The sequence below is a fragment of the Rhinichthys klamathensis genome, unplaced genomic scaffold, assembly GCF_029890125.1.
Source record: "Rhinichthys klamathensis goyatoka isolate OS25496 unplaced genomic scaffold, OSU_Roscu_1.1 h1tg000523l_1, whole genome shotgun sequence".
Classification (NCBI taxonomy): Eukaryota; Metazoa; Chordata; class Actinopteri; order Cypriniformes; family Leuciscidae; genus Rhinichthys; species Rhinichthys klamathensis.
In genome coordinates, this window is record NW_026607002.1 from 1,994,425 (window position 1) to 2,010,147 (window position 15,723).

At 37.9% G+C, this 15,723-nt stretch overlaps 3 protein-coding genes across 4 annotated transcripts in view; all 3 read right to left on the minus strand.

Annotated features, from left to right (window-relative positions):
* The window catches only part of LOC130073047 (gastrula zinc finger protein XlCGF57.1-like), a 754,620-nt gene that overhangs the window by 531,059 nt on the left and 207,838 nt on the right, over nucleotides 1-15,723 (minus strand). The window lies entirely within an intron of this gene.
* The window catches only part of LOC130073068 (gastrula zinc finger protein XlCGF7.1-like), a 277,485-nt gene that overhangs the window by 53,943 nt on the left and 207,819 nt on the right, over nucleotides 1-15,723 (minus strand). The window lies entirely within an intron of this gene.
* Nucleotides 10,133-11,105, minus strand: LOC130073135 (gastrula zinc finger protein XlCGF7.1-like). The gene has a single exon (XM_056238565.1). It carries the CDS (start codon nucleotides 11,103-11,105, stop codon nucleotides 10,374-10,376), a length of 732 nt encoding a protein of 243 aa, XP_056094540.1. The 3' UTR covers nucleotides 10,133-10,373.

Below are 15,723 nucleotides of genomic sequence, written 5' to 3' on the forward strand. Positions count from 1 at the left end.
TAATGGCACAGGTGAAATTACACTCTATATAGCACACACAGGGCTACCATAATATGTGAGCAACATGTATGTACAAGTTTGTATTTTTGAGAGAATTTTGTTTATGCGTGGTTATTGAAAAAACTAAAAAATAAAGTTTCTAATATAAGGCCACAAATAACATACTAAATATCTGTCCACAAGACTTTTGACTAGTGGATGTTGTCGCCTAGAGTTTTTGCTTCAAATTGATCTGAAAATCATTCTGCCTAATCATTCACATAAAACAATAGATTGTTTTAAATTGTGAAAAACATTTTTTTGTTTGCAAAGGCAATATGCGGATGGGCGGAACGGCCCAACCCCCTCATGAATAATTAGGCAGTTCTCACCTGAGCAGACTGCATACTAATGAGCCTTTCATTCAGGGGTGTCACACAAGAAAGAATGCAAGGACAATATATATATAAATAAATAAATATTTATATACACACACACACACACACATATATATATATATATATACAAACAACCAAAATATAAATGAAAGCCAAAAGCACATTTTTAGTCACACCTTTTAGCCATCCACATACCATTTTTAGCCATCCACCGCGGTAAAAATAAACCAGTCGCATTTCAAAGTCGTACGCGAAATGACCGCCAGGTGGCGCAAAGGGACATTTAGCAAAACGTAAGTTAATTTCTATTAACAGTAGCCTAAGGATGAAATACTACAAGTTATGGTGATTTCCAAATAAGCCTACAACAAATTGTTGGTCATACAGATAAGATATAATCTTTTAAAACTGTAAAAGGCTAAAGTAGGCCTACACTCACAGGCTAAAGACAAAACGTTTTCTCGCTCATGTGAGAAACAAACGTTTGGGTATTTCTCAGTGAGAAAATTCATAGCCGAGCGGTAGAACGACTTTGCATTTGTATAATAATAGGCTACCAATCGTAATTTCAAAAGCAGTTCTGTAAAAAAATTAATTATATATAGCCTATATATATATAGGGTATATATATATATATTTGTTTGATTCCAGGCTCTCACGCCACACCCCCGATTTCTCACGCTGAAGTGTCAACCCGGTCGGTCAAATTCCTTGAAGATATAGTTTATCTATAGATCTACCTGTTGAGCCACTCGTGATCGACTAGTTATACCGCAAATTAGTAAAAAAATATCCCGTAATCAATCTAGAGCGAGCGTGCATGCGAGACAGATATTGTACTCCAAACCGTGCGCGCGCATGGCAGAGAGGTCTGTTCCCTACAACCTAGAGTTTTTAAAAACATGGTTTTAAGTAAAGTGTGATTTGCCAGGGGGGACTGGGATTTCCTTCTGGTCCAAACATCCCTGCTTCTGCTGAATTATTTTAATCCCCACACCCCTCCCTCCACAGCTAATCAATGCTATAGGCTACTTCACCAATATCAAATATATAAAATAGAGATATGCAACAGGCACGTTTAAACGACAAACAATAAAATCAAAACCAGCGTTTCAGTTGTTCATTAGTTCCAGTGGCTTTAATGCATGCACGGCTTTTCAAAATTTCACAAAGCGTGTTGAGATTATTTTGGATGAAATATTGAAGTTTATAATTAAGTGTTTTGGCACACCACGCCGAGTGGCCCTATGCATTTTTCTAAAGTCGGGTTTTATTCTGGCATGGTGAGTTAGTGTTCGACAAACGCGGCGGCGCGTTCATTTAGATTAATTTATTTTTCTCATTATTACAGCTAAAATAACTTAATAGGCGACTCCATAATTTTTTGGTCATACAGATAAGAGTAGAGTAGCTTACATCGTTCAAAACTGTAAACTTGTATTCATATTAGGCTAACGACAAAAACAGTATATCTTTCGTCTCTGTCTCCGGGAACTGCGCGTCACAGAAATGAACCGAAAGCCACTTCAGCTCAGTCACGATAATAATAATAATAATAATAATAATAATAATACATTTTATTTATAATGCGCTTTTCTAAAACCCAAAGCGCTACAAACAATAAAACAAGTAAAATACAGAAGTACAAAAGTAATACAAAAATAATCATTACAGTACACATCATTAAAATACTAATCATAAGTCTATGTAAGCAATTTTAAAAAGATGTGTTTTTAACAACTTCTTGAAACTGGCTAATGTGGGAGCCTCTCTAATAGTAAGAGGAAGTGCATTCCATAACCTGGGTGCCGCGACAGAGAAAGCTCTCTCCCCCATCGATTTTAATCTGCATGGAGGCTGCTGAAGAGTAAGAGAGTCTGTAGACCGGAGGGAACGAGAAGGCGCGTACAGGCTGACTAAGTCACAGATATAAGAAGGAGCTATTTCGTGCATAGCTTTGTAAGTTAGTGTCAGAGTTTTAAAAGCAACACGTGACTGGACAGGTAGCCAATGCAAACTATAAAGCACACCTGTAATGTGCTGGCGTGGTGAAGTGTGTGTCAGCACACGTGCTGCTGAATTCTGAATGTACTGCAGGCGTTTTATAGATTTAACAGGCAGACCAACAAAAAGTGCATTACAGTAATCAATCCTGGAAGTAACAAAAGCATGAATAAGTCTTTCAGCATCCGGTAGAGTAAGATAGGGCCTAATTTTTGCAACGATAAGAAATCGGCTATGTCTAAAGCCTTTAAATGTCTAAATATTTAGGCTAATAAATGTTATCTGATTATGTAGGCTAATCCATATGTAAACGAGAGGTACAGAGGATCTACTCAAACATGTATGTAAACGCTTCCCAATGAGAAAATGACAAGACAAGGGTGAAAATCGCTCTAATTAAATGTAGGCTAAATCGCCCTGAATAAAAATGTAAAAACAGATCAAATAATGTATTTGTCGAAATGTTGCGATATTGTTTCATTTAAGTTCATAATTATTCTATAAATGTTATTTAATTTAGCAGCATTACCACGAAGCACCGTGTTTCGATATTTATTTGAATAATACAAAATAAAATAAAAACTTAATTCACAAATTGCATGCCTGGTTGTAAGGATCCAAAGATCTTGTAGACTTTAATATTGAGCTGAACATTTTGTTCATGACAACAAATTAACAAGCGTTTTTTCAGATTATATTTAGTTTTACTTGGAAAAAGCTGCCCCAAACCAGTTTTATTTCATCAATTATTGAAATAATGAAATATTTAGTAATAAACTTTTAATGATAGAAATATATAGGCTACATGTAACTTAAATCATTTAATTCCTTCATTATCAACACTGTCTAGAATAGCGATTTAAGTGTGAATTGCGACTTCTCTTTGTGTTAAGTCAGCCTCAGACTCCGATAGCCTGTGGGGGGTTGGAGGGACAGTTGCTGGACAAAGGTGTTAATGTTCCTCTTTCATATGGAGAGTGTCGGATAGCCAGCCTGATGAGCAGGCAAAATTATTGTAAGGATAAATCTGTGTCCAAATGTAGGCCCCATATCTTATTAAATTATAAATATTGTAGTTTATTTATTGTAGCCTATTTAAAGTTTTTTTCACACAAAATTTCAATTGAAGTTATTGTAAGGTGAATTCAACAAGGCATGCTGTGTCTTTGAAGCAACAATTAAAGGCTAAATAATTATCATGCATTGATCATATCATGCATGCGCAGCGAGGGAGACTAAATAAATTTGTTAAAAAGAGATCCAGCGCGAGAGAGGCAAAGAAAAACGCATGTTTTTAATTTAATTATGTTTCTTTGGACAATTTTCGTTTTGTACTTTTTTAATTGTTTAATTTAGCTGTAATTTCTTTGGCAATACAAATTTAAAATGTCGCAATAATAAGATTAGCCTAGTGTTTCTTATTTTGCATCGCAAAAGAAATAAACTCTAAACCCGATGCAACCCTGTTTTAAATTAAAAAAAACTGTCCCGACACTTTATTTAAACCTTGAAATGTTCGAACTTGGTTTCAAACTTAAGTAATTTTAGTGTTCTTTTACATTACACAATAATTTAGCAGACTAAAGACGAGCTTCTTCATTTTCATTTTCTGACGCAATCGGCTGACAATCTTCCTTCATCAGTTTTTGTCGTTTGTGCAGCGGCTGCGGTTCTACAGGAATGTAGCAAATTTATGTTGTAATGATAATTAAACAAAACTCTTGACTTTAAATAAGTAAACCGTTATAAACAGTTAGCTATTTAAGCATCAAGGTGGTAAAATATAAACGCTGTAGGCCAACATCGATTAACAACATGTATGCTACATTGAGATTCGATCTCGGGTGGATTGAAGCTCCTCGAAGCTCGAGTTGTTGCGTTGATCACTGAGCTATAGTCTGTACGCTGTTTAAGTTGTAAAGCCTCATTGATGTAGCCTAAATGTTTTTATTGCAATGTTTTATGTTGAAATGTTTTCTTATTTATTCAATTACATTTCAGTAGCCTAATTTCAGTATTGTGATTATGAATTATTTTAACCACGTTTCACTTGTTGAATTCATCTGCTACCAGCTTTCAATCGCTCTGAATCAGCCGCAACCGGAATAAACGAACACTTTTCATAGTCTATGATTGTAGCGCCTCTTGGCGGTAAAAGGCAGCAAATACACTACACATTTTACCGCCGCGGTGGAACGGCTGATGTGGGCATTGTCATGGCTTGCCGACATTTGCGTTTGAATAGCGCGCGTCCTCCGTGGGCGTGTCAGATTAACGCGTAATGAAGTGTAATGAGCTGGGGAAAAAAATACTGACAGCACTCTCTTTTCATACAGATTGCATAAACTGAGAATATTTGTTTTTTATATAAATTACTTCATTTAAAAGAAGAGAATTCAAGCTTCATAAAGAAAAATCTCTCGTGCCTGTATGACAAGTAATCGCGGAGTTACAGTTAATCTTAGGACGCGTTTCAGAATGGACTTCACTGACAGAGAGAACGCAGAACTCGCATCATGTTTGTTTTTCTTTATTTGGTGAAAAGCACAACACTTTGTTTTTATTGTGAGTATCCACAAAAAAAATAGAAACTTAACAGGATCGATTGATGTATAACATTTGCCTGTATGACAAAAATCGACTGAGTTATTTGAGTCTCTTTTGCACTGATAAGAAAAAAAGCGAGCAGATCACGCCGGCGTGATTGCAGACCCCAGAGGGTTAATTCTAATTGAAAATTCGTGAATTGTAGATTGCAATTTTTCTGTAAAGATTTGACTGGTCATTTCTAAATCATTTTCAGGAAGTAACTCATCCCATTTTATATTTTTTATGGCTGCCTTGAAGTCATCATGTTTGTTTTTCGGTATGCCAAAGAATTCCTTATTGCCAGCGTTCGTAACCCGCCTGCAAGTGAGTTTTCTTGATATAAGCACCATATTATGATCTGATAGCCCAGTTATCATATTAAATGATTTTGTGATCCTTTTCCGGTCTATTACTGAATAAGGTCAATTTGAGTACTGGTGCTGTTTGTTATTCTTATTGGACCTTTAACCAGTTGAACCAGATTAAAACCATCAGAAATTTGCTTGAGCTTCATTCTTGAGGACTTATCTTCCCAGTTTAAGTTGAAGTCACCCATTATGATTATTTCTTTCTTAAAATCAAATTGACATAATAAAGTCTTAAGGTTTTTATAAAAGCTAATGTTTGAGGAAGGTGGTCGATAAATTACCACAATGGTGTAGGACATCTGAGGCGAGATAATCATATTCATTGCTACACATTCTAGACCACTTGGATTTTGCAATTGAATCTCATTGCAATGGATGGTATTTCTTACAAATATCATAACTCCACCCCCTTTCGCAACAGTTCGGTCCCTCCGGTAAATATCATAACCCGGAACTATTAGAGCAGCGGACGGAGAGTCATCGTGAAGCCAAGTTTCCGTTAAACAGAGGAAGTCTAAATTAGACTATAGTAAATTTATGCTTTATTTGATCACTTTTGGATTTTAAGCTCCGTATGTTTTGGTGGCCGCCTAATATGCCCTTTGGCTTAGCTTTGGGATCCCAGATAATCCTCGAGTTGTTTACAGTTGAAAAAACTTTCCACTTCCGGTTCTTACGGATGGCTCTGTTTACTTCCCCACGCTTTTTTTTCTTGTACACATGTTTGTCTGATGAATTCCTGCGGTGCTTGTCACTCGGTTGGACATTGAATGTACTCACGAGTGTATAGTCACCGCCGGTGTTGCTCCTGGGGAGGGCTGGAGATGTACCCAGTATAGCAAGTCTCCCCGGTGATGATGGCTTTACCGCCGGTGAGTTAAATGGTGCACGACCCTCCATCAGGAACCGGACGGCTGTCATGTCCTCCGGGATGTTCAGATGACCAGGATTGGAATACTGGAAGAGGGTAGCGCTGAGTTCACCATCGACTACACCAGAAGAGGCCTCTTGTGGTGTGAGTGGCTTTCCCCGGGCTTTCCCCGTGGTCAACTGTGCAGATGCCCGCCAGGACCGGTCTCCCCAGGGTGCGTCAAGCTGTTAATAGGACGCCGCTGAAAACCCTCAGGATCCTCCATGGAGCTCGGGGAGAGTGCACATCGGAAAAGGTAAGTTTGCTGTGTGAATTTGGGGCATGAGTAGTCTCTGACAATACTACATACCTGAGCTGAGGTAGAGTTGCGTGTAGAAACGTCAGAGATACTTGCTCCATTTGTGGTTGGACCAGGACACTGATGAATGTCCCCCGACAAAAGCAAACATATGGCTATTATCACAGCCTCACTGGTTTGTCGTTTACATGTTGTTTTTATTCTTTTCTCCCTGCGGTTGTATCGATTTGGGGTTATAAAAAGGATGGCCAAGGTGTACTCCCCGTACCCGAAGGCGCCGTGGATCTTGTTTGTTTGTTTATCCCGATAAATCCCGTGAGCAATTCATTTGTCATTGATGTACAAAATATTTGCATATTTGTTGTTGAGAGATTGTTTAGGTGATTGTTTTATTGATATTTGTCGGCTGTATAAACTTCAGAAGTAGTGTGTAAAGTAACAGAGCGACTACCGCACCAGACCGACCTCCCGCCATAATTCACGAGACCCTAGTACTGGCCTTCTCTTGCTACAAGAGTCGTTAGCCAAGGCCCGGCTTTTTACATTAGCTGTAAAAATGCTAGTGGTGTTACAGGGTAGATAGCAGCATAGGTAACAGGCTATCTTCAAAAAGCCTCCCATGCAGATATCTCATGGGCATTGTCAGGTCTTACTCCCTAGAGAGTAAGAAGCAGTGTGCTCAGGCCTCCACCCTTTATAACACTGAGTATAGTAGCTGGTGTATCCAGCAAGCCCTCTTCCTCTGAGCCCCTTGAATAAAGAATTCAAGTCATAAGGTTGATTGCCGTAGGCCACTTACAGAGGCCTCCATTCCCTTGGGTTTAGTAGAGAATATAAAATCTGTCTTAAAATCTGTCGGTGATTGGTTGGAACACTATTTATTTTGGTTTTGAGTGGTTGGTGAACCCAATTGTTTTTGTGTGCAGATCTCAGAGCCTAGGCTGCCTACAGAGATGCGTTTTTTTGACGGCCTGATTATGGGGCGGGCAGCTAGCGGATCGATAGGAAAGATTAGATGAATGTGATCATTTATGTTTGGGCCTGAAATCGCTGACACAACCTTTAATTCTGTGTCGTTACCTGGGTGATCAACGACTGTTTTTTGTTTGTTTGTTGTGTGTCACTTGTTTTGTGTCACTTGTTTGTCCTGAGTAGTTAAACTGCCCACTGTTCTTAAAGGGCTCATATAATGCCATTTTCATACAAGTTAATTTGATTCTTTAGGGTCTAAATGAAAGTTTGTAATATACTTTAATTAAAAATTCTCATTAGTATTGTAAGAAAACACTCATTTTACCTGGTCAAAACAGCTCTGTTTTCAGCACGCCGTTTCAGTGCATATGCCTTTAAATAATAATGAGCTTTTCTCACTCCGCCCCTCTGTTCTGCTGGCGTTTTGACACAACGCACGTGGAGTGTTGCCTCGACAACAGTTGAGAGTATATTTTGGAGAAAGAATGGCAGTGGGAGTCTCTGAGGACACATCTGTGCAACCGTATCAGTTTGAACCGGAGTCGGACCCGGAACAAGATGACGGCCGCAAATAAGTTAGACAATTAAGTCTCGAACAGGACGTTTCTGAATGGTTGGTTAACATAATGTCACTTTGATCTATCTGTCACATGTCTGTCCTGTCTTGTGTTGCACATGGGTGGTTGTTATGTTGGGCCATGTGCCTCTGTCATTGTTTGATCCCTCCCGCTCGTTACCTGATTAGTGTTTGAGTTTCTCCACCTGTTCCCTCTTGATTTGTTCCCTTTATAAGTCTCCTCATGTTTGCAGTCTTGGTCGGTTCGTTGTCATTGTCAGATGTTTCTCTGTTCCTGGTTGGTGTTCCCTGTATTCTTGACCCAGTGTTTGTTTCATGTTCATTTATTATGTTTTCCCCCTCGTGGGTTTTTGATTTGTGTTTGTTCTGTTTTGTAAATAAACCTTCCTTGTTTTGCACTTGAGTTCTCCTTTTCCTAAGTGTGAACGTGACAGAACGAACCGACCAAGACTGCAAACATGAGGAGACTTATAAAGGGAACAAATCAAGAGGGAACAGGTGGAGAAACTCAAACACTAATCAGGTAACGAGCGAGAGGGATCAAACAATGACAGAGGCACATGGCCCAACATAACAACCACCCATGTGCAACACAAGACAGGACAGACATGTGACACTATCTTTGTGTACTGGCAGGGTAGAGTAACTTAGTGAGATGTACGAACGCTATGTGTTTACTGATGTATACATACTCAGTTTGTAATAACACAATAACCATTACGCGTTGTTCATTATAAACGTGGGATTATGAGGGGGCGTCTGACCGTGACGTCACAAAATCGAACGGCTCAATTTGAGGCAGGGGAAAACATATAAGGAGATTAAAACAAAAACACTGGATAGATTGTTATCATTATATGATGGTTGTGTACAGGCACTGCCAACACACATTTCAGTACAATCAACTTGAAAAAGTGCATGTAACATTATATGACCACTTTAAGAAAAATCCAGGTCCTGTACATTTTTTGGTTTTCCAGCATATTTTGAATATTTGAAAAGTCCCATTCCAAAAGTGACTATGATGTTGAGATCTATCTATTCACACCGAGGACAACTGAGGGACTCGCACACAACTAAAAGGTGAAAGATAAGTGAAGTTAAAGAGAGCTGAACTTAGCTGGACGATGACATCACTGTTTTCTCCAGAGCGGCTGTATAGATAAATGAACTAAATTAATAACTAATGATTTTTACAATGGAAATTAACCATCACTGAACTGGAATAGGAGTAGAATTATGTCATTCTTAAAATTTTGACAGACTAAAGACAAAAATGTTACTCTGAGCGGCTTTATACATTCGGCCCCTGATATAGATTTCTCCCAATAAAAATAGTCTGATAAACACACACACTCACAGCAAATTAATTAAATTAAACTGTTTCATGAATCACGATTCGACTAGTACACAAAATCTGCTCAAAAAAAGTTAATTTTCATTACTTTTTTAGACAAAAGTGTTTGTCAAAATATAACATATATATCCATATAGCTAATGTAAGAGCCTAAATGACCTTATTTCATTAACAGATAGCAGCTGTAAAACAAGTATCAATTTTATCTTCTCTCAGTGATGTGTTTTTCATATTATGAAATATAGTCCATATATGAGAGGAATCGCCTCTTTAAATATACATAGAAAAACAATTGGTGCAATTTTTTCCCCAAAAAGAATTAGTGTTTACTACTACTGGTTCATTAGCAATGCTGAATACAATGTTAAACCCCTTGATGTAATGAAAACTAAATTAAATATATTCATTAAACCTAAATAAATCACAAGTTTTATTCATTTTTAATTCTCATATTTTCACAATGTGCAGAGAGTGATTCAATCCAATAAAGTCTTCAATATGTTCTCAATGCATCACCTCTAAACAGCGAGACTAAAAACAAGTTGTTTGTGATATGAATGATATTTGATAGACTATTGTTGCCATTGTTTCACAAATGCCTCATATGTTCAATGAAAAATGAAAGTTTTCTGAACTATTATTCTTGTTCCATCTGTATGAGATGACCATGCACTGCTTGAGCGATGACACTGACACAAGTATTTTCACATTGTTGCTTTACTGTTCAGTTCATCTTGTATACAGTAACACTCAGTGTTTACTGCGCATGTGCAACACAACAGAGGATCAATACGGGTGTCGGAAGAACAACACATGCAACACTTACAATGCAATTCACAACCATTTAAACCGGTTCCCCTTGTCAAACAATCAAACTTGAATACTAATTTTAGATTAAATTACTGTATTAAATGTAATTCCATCTTTTGCTTATTTACAAGTTATGGAAGTGAACTTTGCTCACTTAGACACCTTCAGGCAATGATTTTTCTTATGTTTCAGTAGAGTAGATGATTGGCTGAAACTCTTCTCACATGAACAGCACTTGTACGGTTTCTCTCCAGTATGAATTCTCTCATGAACTTTCAGGTGTGCTGACTGAGAGAAACTCTTTCCACAGTGTGAACACTTGTACGGTTTCTCTCCAGTATGAACTCTCTGGTGTGATTTTAAGTTGCTGGATGAAGTGCAGCTCTTTCCACAGTGAGAGCACACATAAGGTCTCACACCAGTATGAATACTCTCATGCTCTTTTAAAGATCCAAGATGTGAAAAACTCTTTCCACATACAGAACAAAAGTGAGGCTTCGCAGCAGAATGAACATTAAGGTGTCTTCTTAAGCTTGATTCAAAAACATATGTTTTATCACACTGATCACAGCTGAATGATCTCAATCCAGAGTGAAGGCGCAGATGCTCTTTGAGACAGCGTTTGTAAGTGAAACTCTTTCCACACTGAGTGCAAGTAAACGGTTTTTCTCCAGTGTGAATCCTCATGTGTATGTTCAGGTTTGATTTACGTATGAAACTCTTTCCACACTCAGAACAGGTTAAAGATCCTTTGACTCCAGATTTTCCAGCTTGTTTCTGCGTGAAATTCTCTTCAGTCTTTGAAACGACTGCATTTCCTTTTTCATTTGTGAAATAATGAGGTTTTTGAAACTGATGCTGTTTGTCTTCATTCACTTCCATCAGGTCTAAAATAAACAAATTAAATTCCCATAATTTAATGAAAGGATAAATGAGAAACAAAAATAGTAGTAGTCTAATAGTATCTAGTTTGGGATATTGTTGTTATATGTCAATTTTTCATCTTAATGTTCCTCATCAGTCATTAAAGAGAATGAAGGAAAACACCAACCTATTTGTTCCTCTTTATCTTCATCTTTTATTCTGCAGGGTTCTTCCTTAATCTCCATCTTTACAATAGTATGTCCGTAGTTTCTCCTGGAGTAATTCCTCCTGCTTGCTTCTTCTTCTCCTGTGGGAAGATGGGAATATTCCCCAGCATTTAAACTCTCATGAACGGCTGTGGGAGCTTCACTGACTGAAGGAGTGAATTGTGGTCGTTGTTGCTCATTTAGCAGATGATCATCACACTTACAATCACTCGAGATTATCCAGGTGCAAATCGTTGTTTAGAAACAATTCCATGATTGCTGAATTTACACTTTTGTATCATATCAAGCCCAAAGTGTAAATTCAGTGATCATGGAATTTGACTGTCAAGTGGTGATGCACAATTATTGTCATTCATTGCATCTTGCATTGAGTGTAGAATTTATGTTACAAAGAAAAATCGGTAACGCTTTAGATTACAGCCCGGAAAGTACTGTGTAATTAAGAGGAATTTACAGTGTAACTTTCTGTAATTATAGTGTAAAGTACTTACATGTAAGTATAAGGGAACAATATGTAAAGTTTGGGGAATAAAGGGGTAACAACCAGGAGAATTAAAAAAATATTTATACTGTAAGTATTATAGAACTAAGGGGAACTTATTCTACTATTATGATACACCAATCTTACATTTGGGAGCAATTTAGCAAGAACATACACTGCGTACCTTTTTGTAATAATTTTGTACCAGTACATACTGTATAGGCTTTTTAAAAATGATATACATATCTATGCGTTAATTAAAAAAAATGTTTTTGTTTTTTTTATAGCAAAAGTGCAGATGTTTAAGTTTGGGCTAACATGTTTCAAGGCAAGAAAAGCTAAGACTATTGCAATTTTTTTTAAATATACTGGGAAATATATCTGGTTTCATGTGGTTACAGCAGGGTTCTCAAGTTTTATCAAAAGCTTGGAGTGAGATCACATGCGGTTAGGGGAGGAGCCTTAATGGAGCCCCGCCCCCACCCATCCCCGCCCCCCAATTTTACCTATTGTTCATAATTAACCAGCATAAATTCTGATCAATGCAACCAGCAAATCTGATAAATGACAGAGCAATTCATCACATCAAATATACTCTTTAATGTTATATTTCAAAATTACAAATATATAACAAACTGCTCCAAACAATTTGGAAAAACAAATCTTTTTGCATTTTTCCCTGACATCTTTGAAAAATACAAATGCAATGGCAATGATTAATGTATGTTTTGACAGGATATAAAATATTACCCAGAGCACTCTTGCTTTAATACATGTAGCCTTAATGTAACTCGAAAGACTATTAATACAGTATAATATAATTTAAAATAAAATGAAGAAATACATTTTCATTCCTTCCCATAGCCACTAACATTTCCCTTAATTTCAGATAACTAGCCAAACTGAGCCAAATCTGGCCTGGTTGCAAAGTAGTTGTAGAGTTTTTGACTGCATCAATAATGTTTACGATGGGCTATATATTAAATGTTCTAGCCTAAAAATGTTAGGCGAGCTTTCTTCCAACTTACATTCTCAACCACGACGTGTGTGCGCGCGGTGGCCGAGAATGTTCCGTCAACTTCCGTGTGTTCGACTTCGCGCATTTATATTGCCTAGTAACGAACGCAATCTGGCCGAGATACAGACGCGCTGGCAGCAGGAAACTTCACTTTGTGTGCCTGCTTCTCGTATACAACGTTATATATAAAGCTTGAAGGACAACTTGGTTGGCATTGCCTTTTCAGCGTGAGAAATACACGGTGTGGCGTGTGAGCGTGTGAACTGGTTGAATTGCGTGTGTCTCACGGCCAATGCGTGAGACTTGAGAACCCTGGGTTACAGGGTACCGTATTTTCCGCACTATACGGCGCACCGGATTATAAGGCGCACCTTCAATGAATGACCTATTTTAGAACATTTTTCATATATAGGGCGCACCGGATTATAAGGCGCATAAGATACTGCAGTCAAACGTTTGACTGGGTTTGCGTTATGCATCCACTAGATGTCAACAAATGTCAACAAAAAAGTCAGATAAAGTCAAACTTTATTAAGCTTTCTGACAACTCCGTTCACTCCCATAGTAACGTTGTTCAAACGTTAAAGGAAAACTCCGGTCAATTTTAACATTGAGCTCATGTTTTGTAAATTTGGAGTGCTGTCAGTACAGATAACAACGACAAAAACCGGTGTTGCCTACACCGTGTTATCCTATTTTTAAAATTTGCACCCTGTTGACTTAAACGGGAAAAGTTTTAAACCTGCTTTTAGCCTCTTAACAACCTTAATGTGTCATTACAAGTGCACAGCCATGTGAGTGAATACGGTGAATCTGACTCCAGTAAATGTGAAAGATATGAATAAAAAGTATGTTTATTCAGCCAGCTCACATACCCGTATTTTCTTCCTGTTTTCGGTCGAAGTCCACAGTAGGCGATTGTCGAGTGCGCGCACGCGATCATTGGTAACTAAGCAACAGTGGAGACTCAGACTGTCAGCTGTCAGCCGATGACGGTGCTGTGTGGTGTTCTGAGAATATCAGCTCAAATGGATAGTTCGGATAGTTCATCCGAATCAGATGTTGAACACACGGAGGAGGTTTGATCGCGCGCGCGCGAACTCGACAATCAACTACTGTGGACTTCGACCGAAAACAGGAAGTAAATACGGGTATGTGAGCTGGCTGAATAAAGAGATTATTCCTGCCTTCGTGAAAGCTCGGATCACAGTTGAGACTGATATATCAGCCCAGGCATCCACGATCCATTGCCAGATAGTGGCGTAAGTCGGCCGGCGCTGTCTCCCTGTCTTGGTGAACGTGTGTTCCCCATCCATATATAAGGCGCTCCGCATTATAAGGCGCACTGTCGTTTTTTTGAGAAAATTAAAGGCTTTTAAGTGCACCTTATAGTGCGGAAAATACGGTAAGTGGTGCTTGTGTAATAAATAAAGGTTTCCGAGTCAGTGATATAAGATTGTGTGTTTGCATTTTTATTGTTACCCTGTAACTACATTGAACAAGAGGGTAACAAGAACCACTTTAATTGGCTTTATGCCACAGCTTCACTACTTCCTGAACTTCAGCCAGCCCTTTGTTTCCTGTCTGTCATTATTGGACAAACTGATTAATCCAGGTGTGCCTGGCCTCAGTAACAATAATCAGGCACACCTGGATTAATCAGTTTGTCCAATAATGACAGACAGGAAACAAAGGGCTGGCTGAAGTTCAGGAAGTAGTGAAGCTGTGCATAAAGCCTATTTACAGCCCGCAGTCACACTTACCCAGTAACTACATGAAACAAGAGGGTAACAAGCACCACTACATGAAACAGGAGTATCTTTCCCCAATATTTAAGCAAAAGTTGCAATAGTTTTTGTTTTCAGTGCACTTTTGTTAAAAAGATTACTTTATAAATGCATAGATATGTACCCTGTGATTTTTAAAAAGCCTATACAGTATGTACTGGTTCATCATTATTTCAAAACGGTACGCAGTGTATGTTCTTGCTAAATTGATCCCAAATGTAAGATTGTTATATCATAATAGTAGAATAAGTACCCCTTAGTTCTATAATACTTAAAGTATAAATAATTGTTTAATTCTCCTGGTTGTTACCCCTTTATTCCCCAAACTTAAAATATTGTTCCCTTATACTTATATTGTAAGTACGTTATAGGTACACTATAATTACCAAAGGTTACGCTGTAAAATCGCTTTAATTACGCAGTACATTCCGGGCTGTAATCTAAAGCGTTACCGAAAAATCAAACTTGTGCTAATTGAGTGACTTAAGTAATTAACGCATTTCCTTGAGTGCAAATGTAATGAATATAAGGTAAACCCACATGTTAAGTCTCTCTGTGTGTGTGTGTGTGCAAGAAAATAGGGATAGCTCACAGCTGAGGTTATGGAGTGCCGCAAGGATCGGTGTTAGGCCCTCTGCTATTCTCAATATATATGCTGCCACTTGGTAATATTCTAAGAAAACATGGAATTAATTTCCACTGTTATGCTGATGACACTCAATTATATATTTCATCACGACCAGATGAAAACACTAACTTATCTAAATTGACAGTGTCTTAAAGATATAAAATGCTGGATGACGTGTAATTTCCTGCTACTAAATTCAGATAAAACGGAGGTATTACTTATTGGTCCAAAAAACTACCCACAAAACCTCTTACAATACAACTTTAATTTAGAAGGATGTCCTGTTACTTTATCCTCTACAGTAAAAGACCTGGGTGTTATACTAGACCGCAACTTGTCTTTCGAAAATCATATTTCATGTTATTAGAACAGCCTTTTTCCACCTTAGAAACATTGCTAAATTACGTAACATGCTATCTGTTTCTGATGCAGAAAAGTTAGTTCATGCATTCATGACCTCGAGACTAGATTACTGTAATGCTTTATTAGCTGGTT

Coding starts and splice junctions, on each gene's coding strand:
- LOC130073135 (XM_056238565.1), bottom strand. CDS start 11,105: ATGGAAGTGAATGAAGACAAACAGCATCAGTTTCAAAAACCTCATTAT.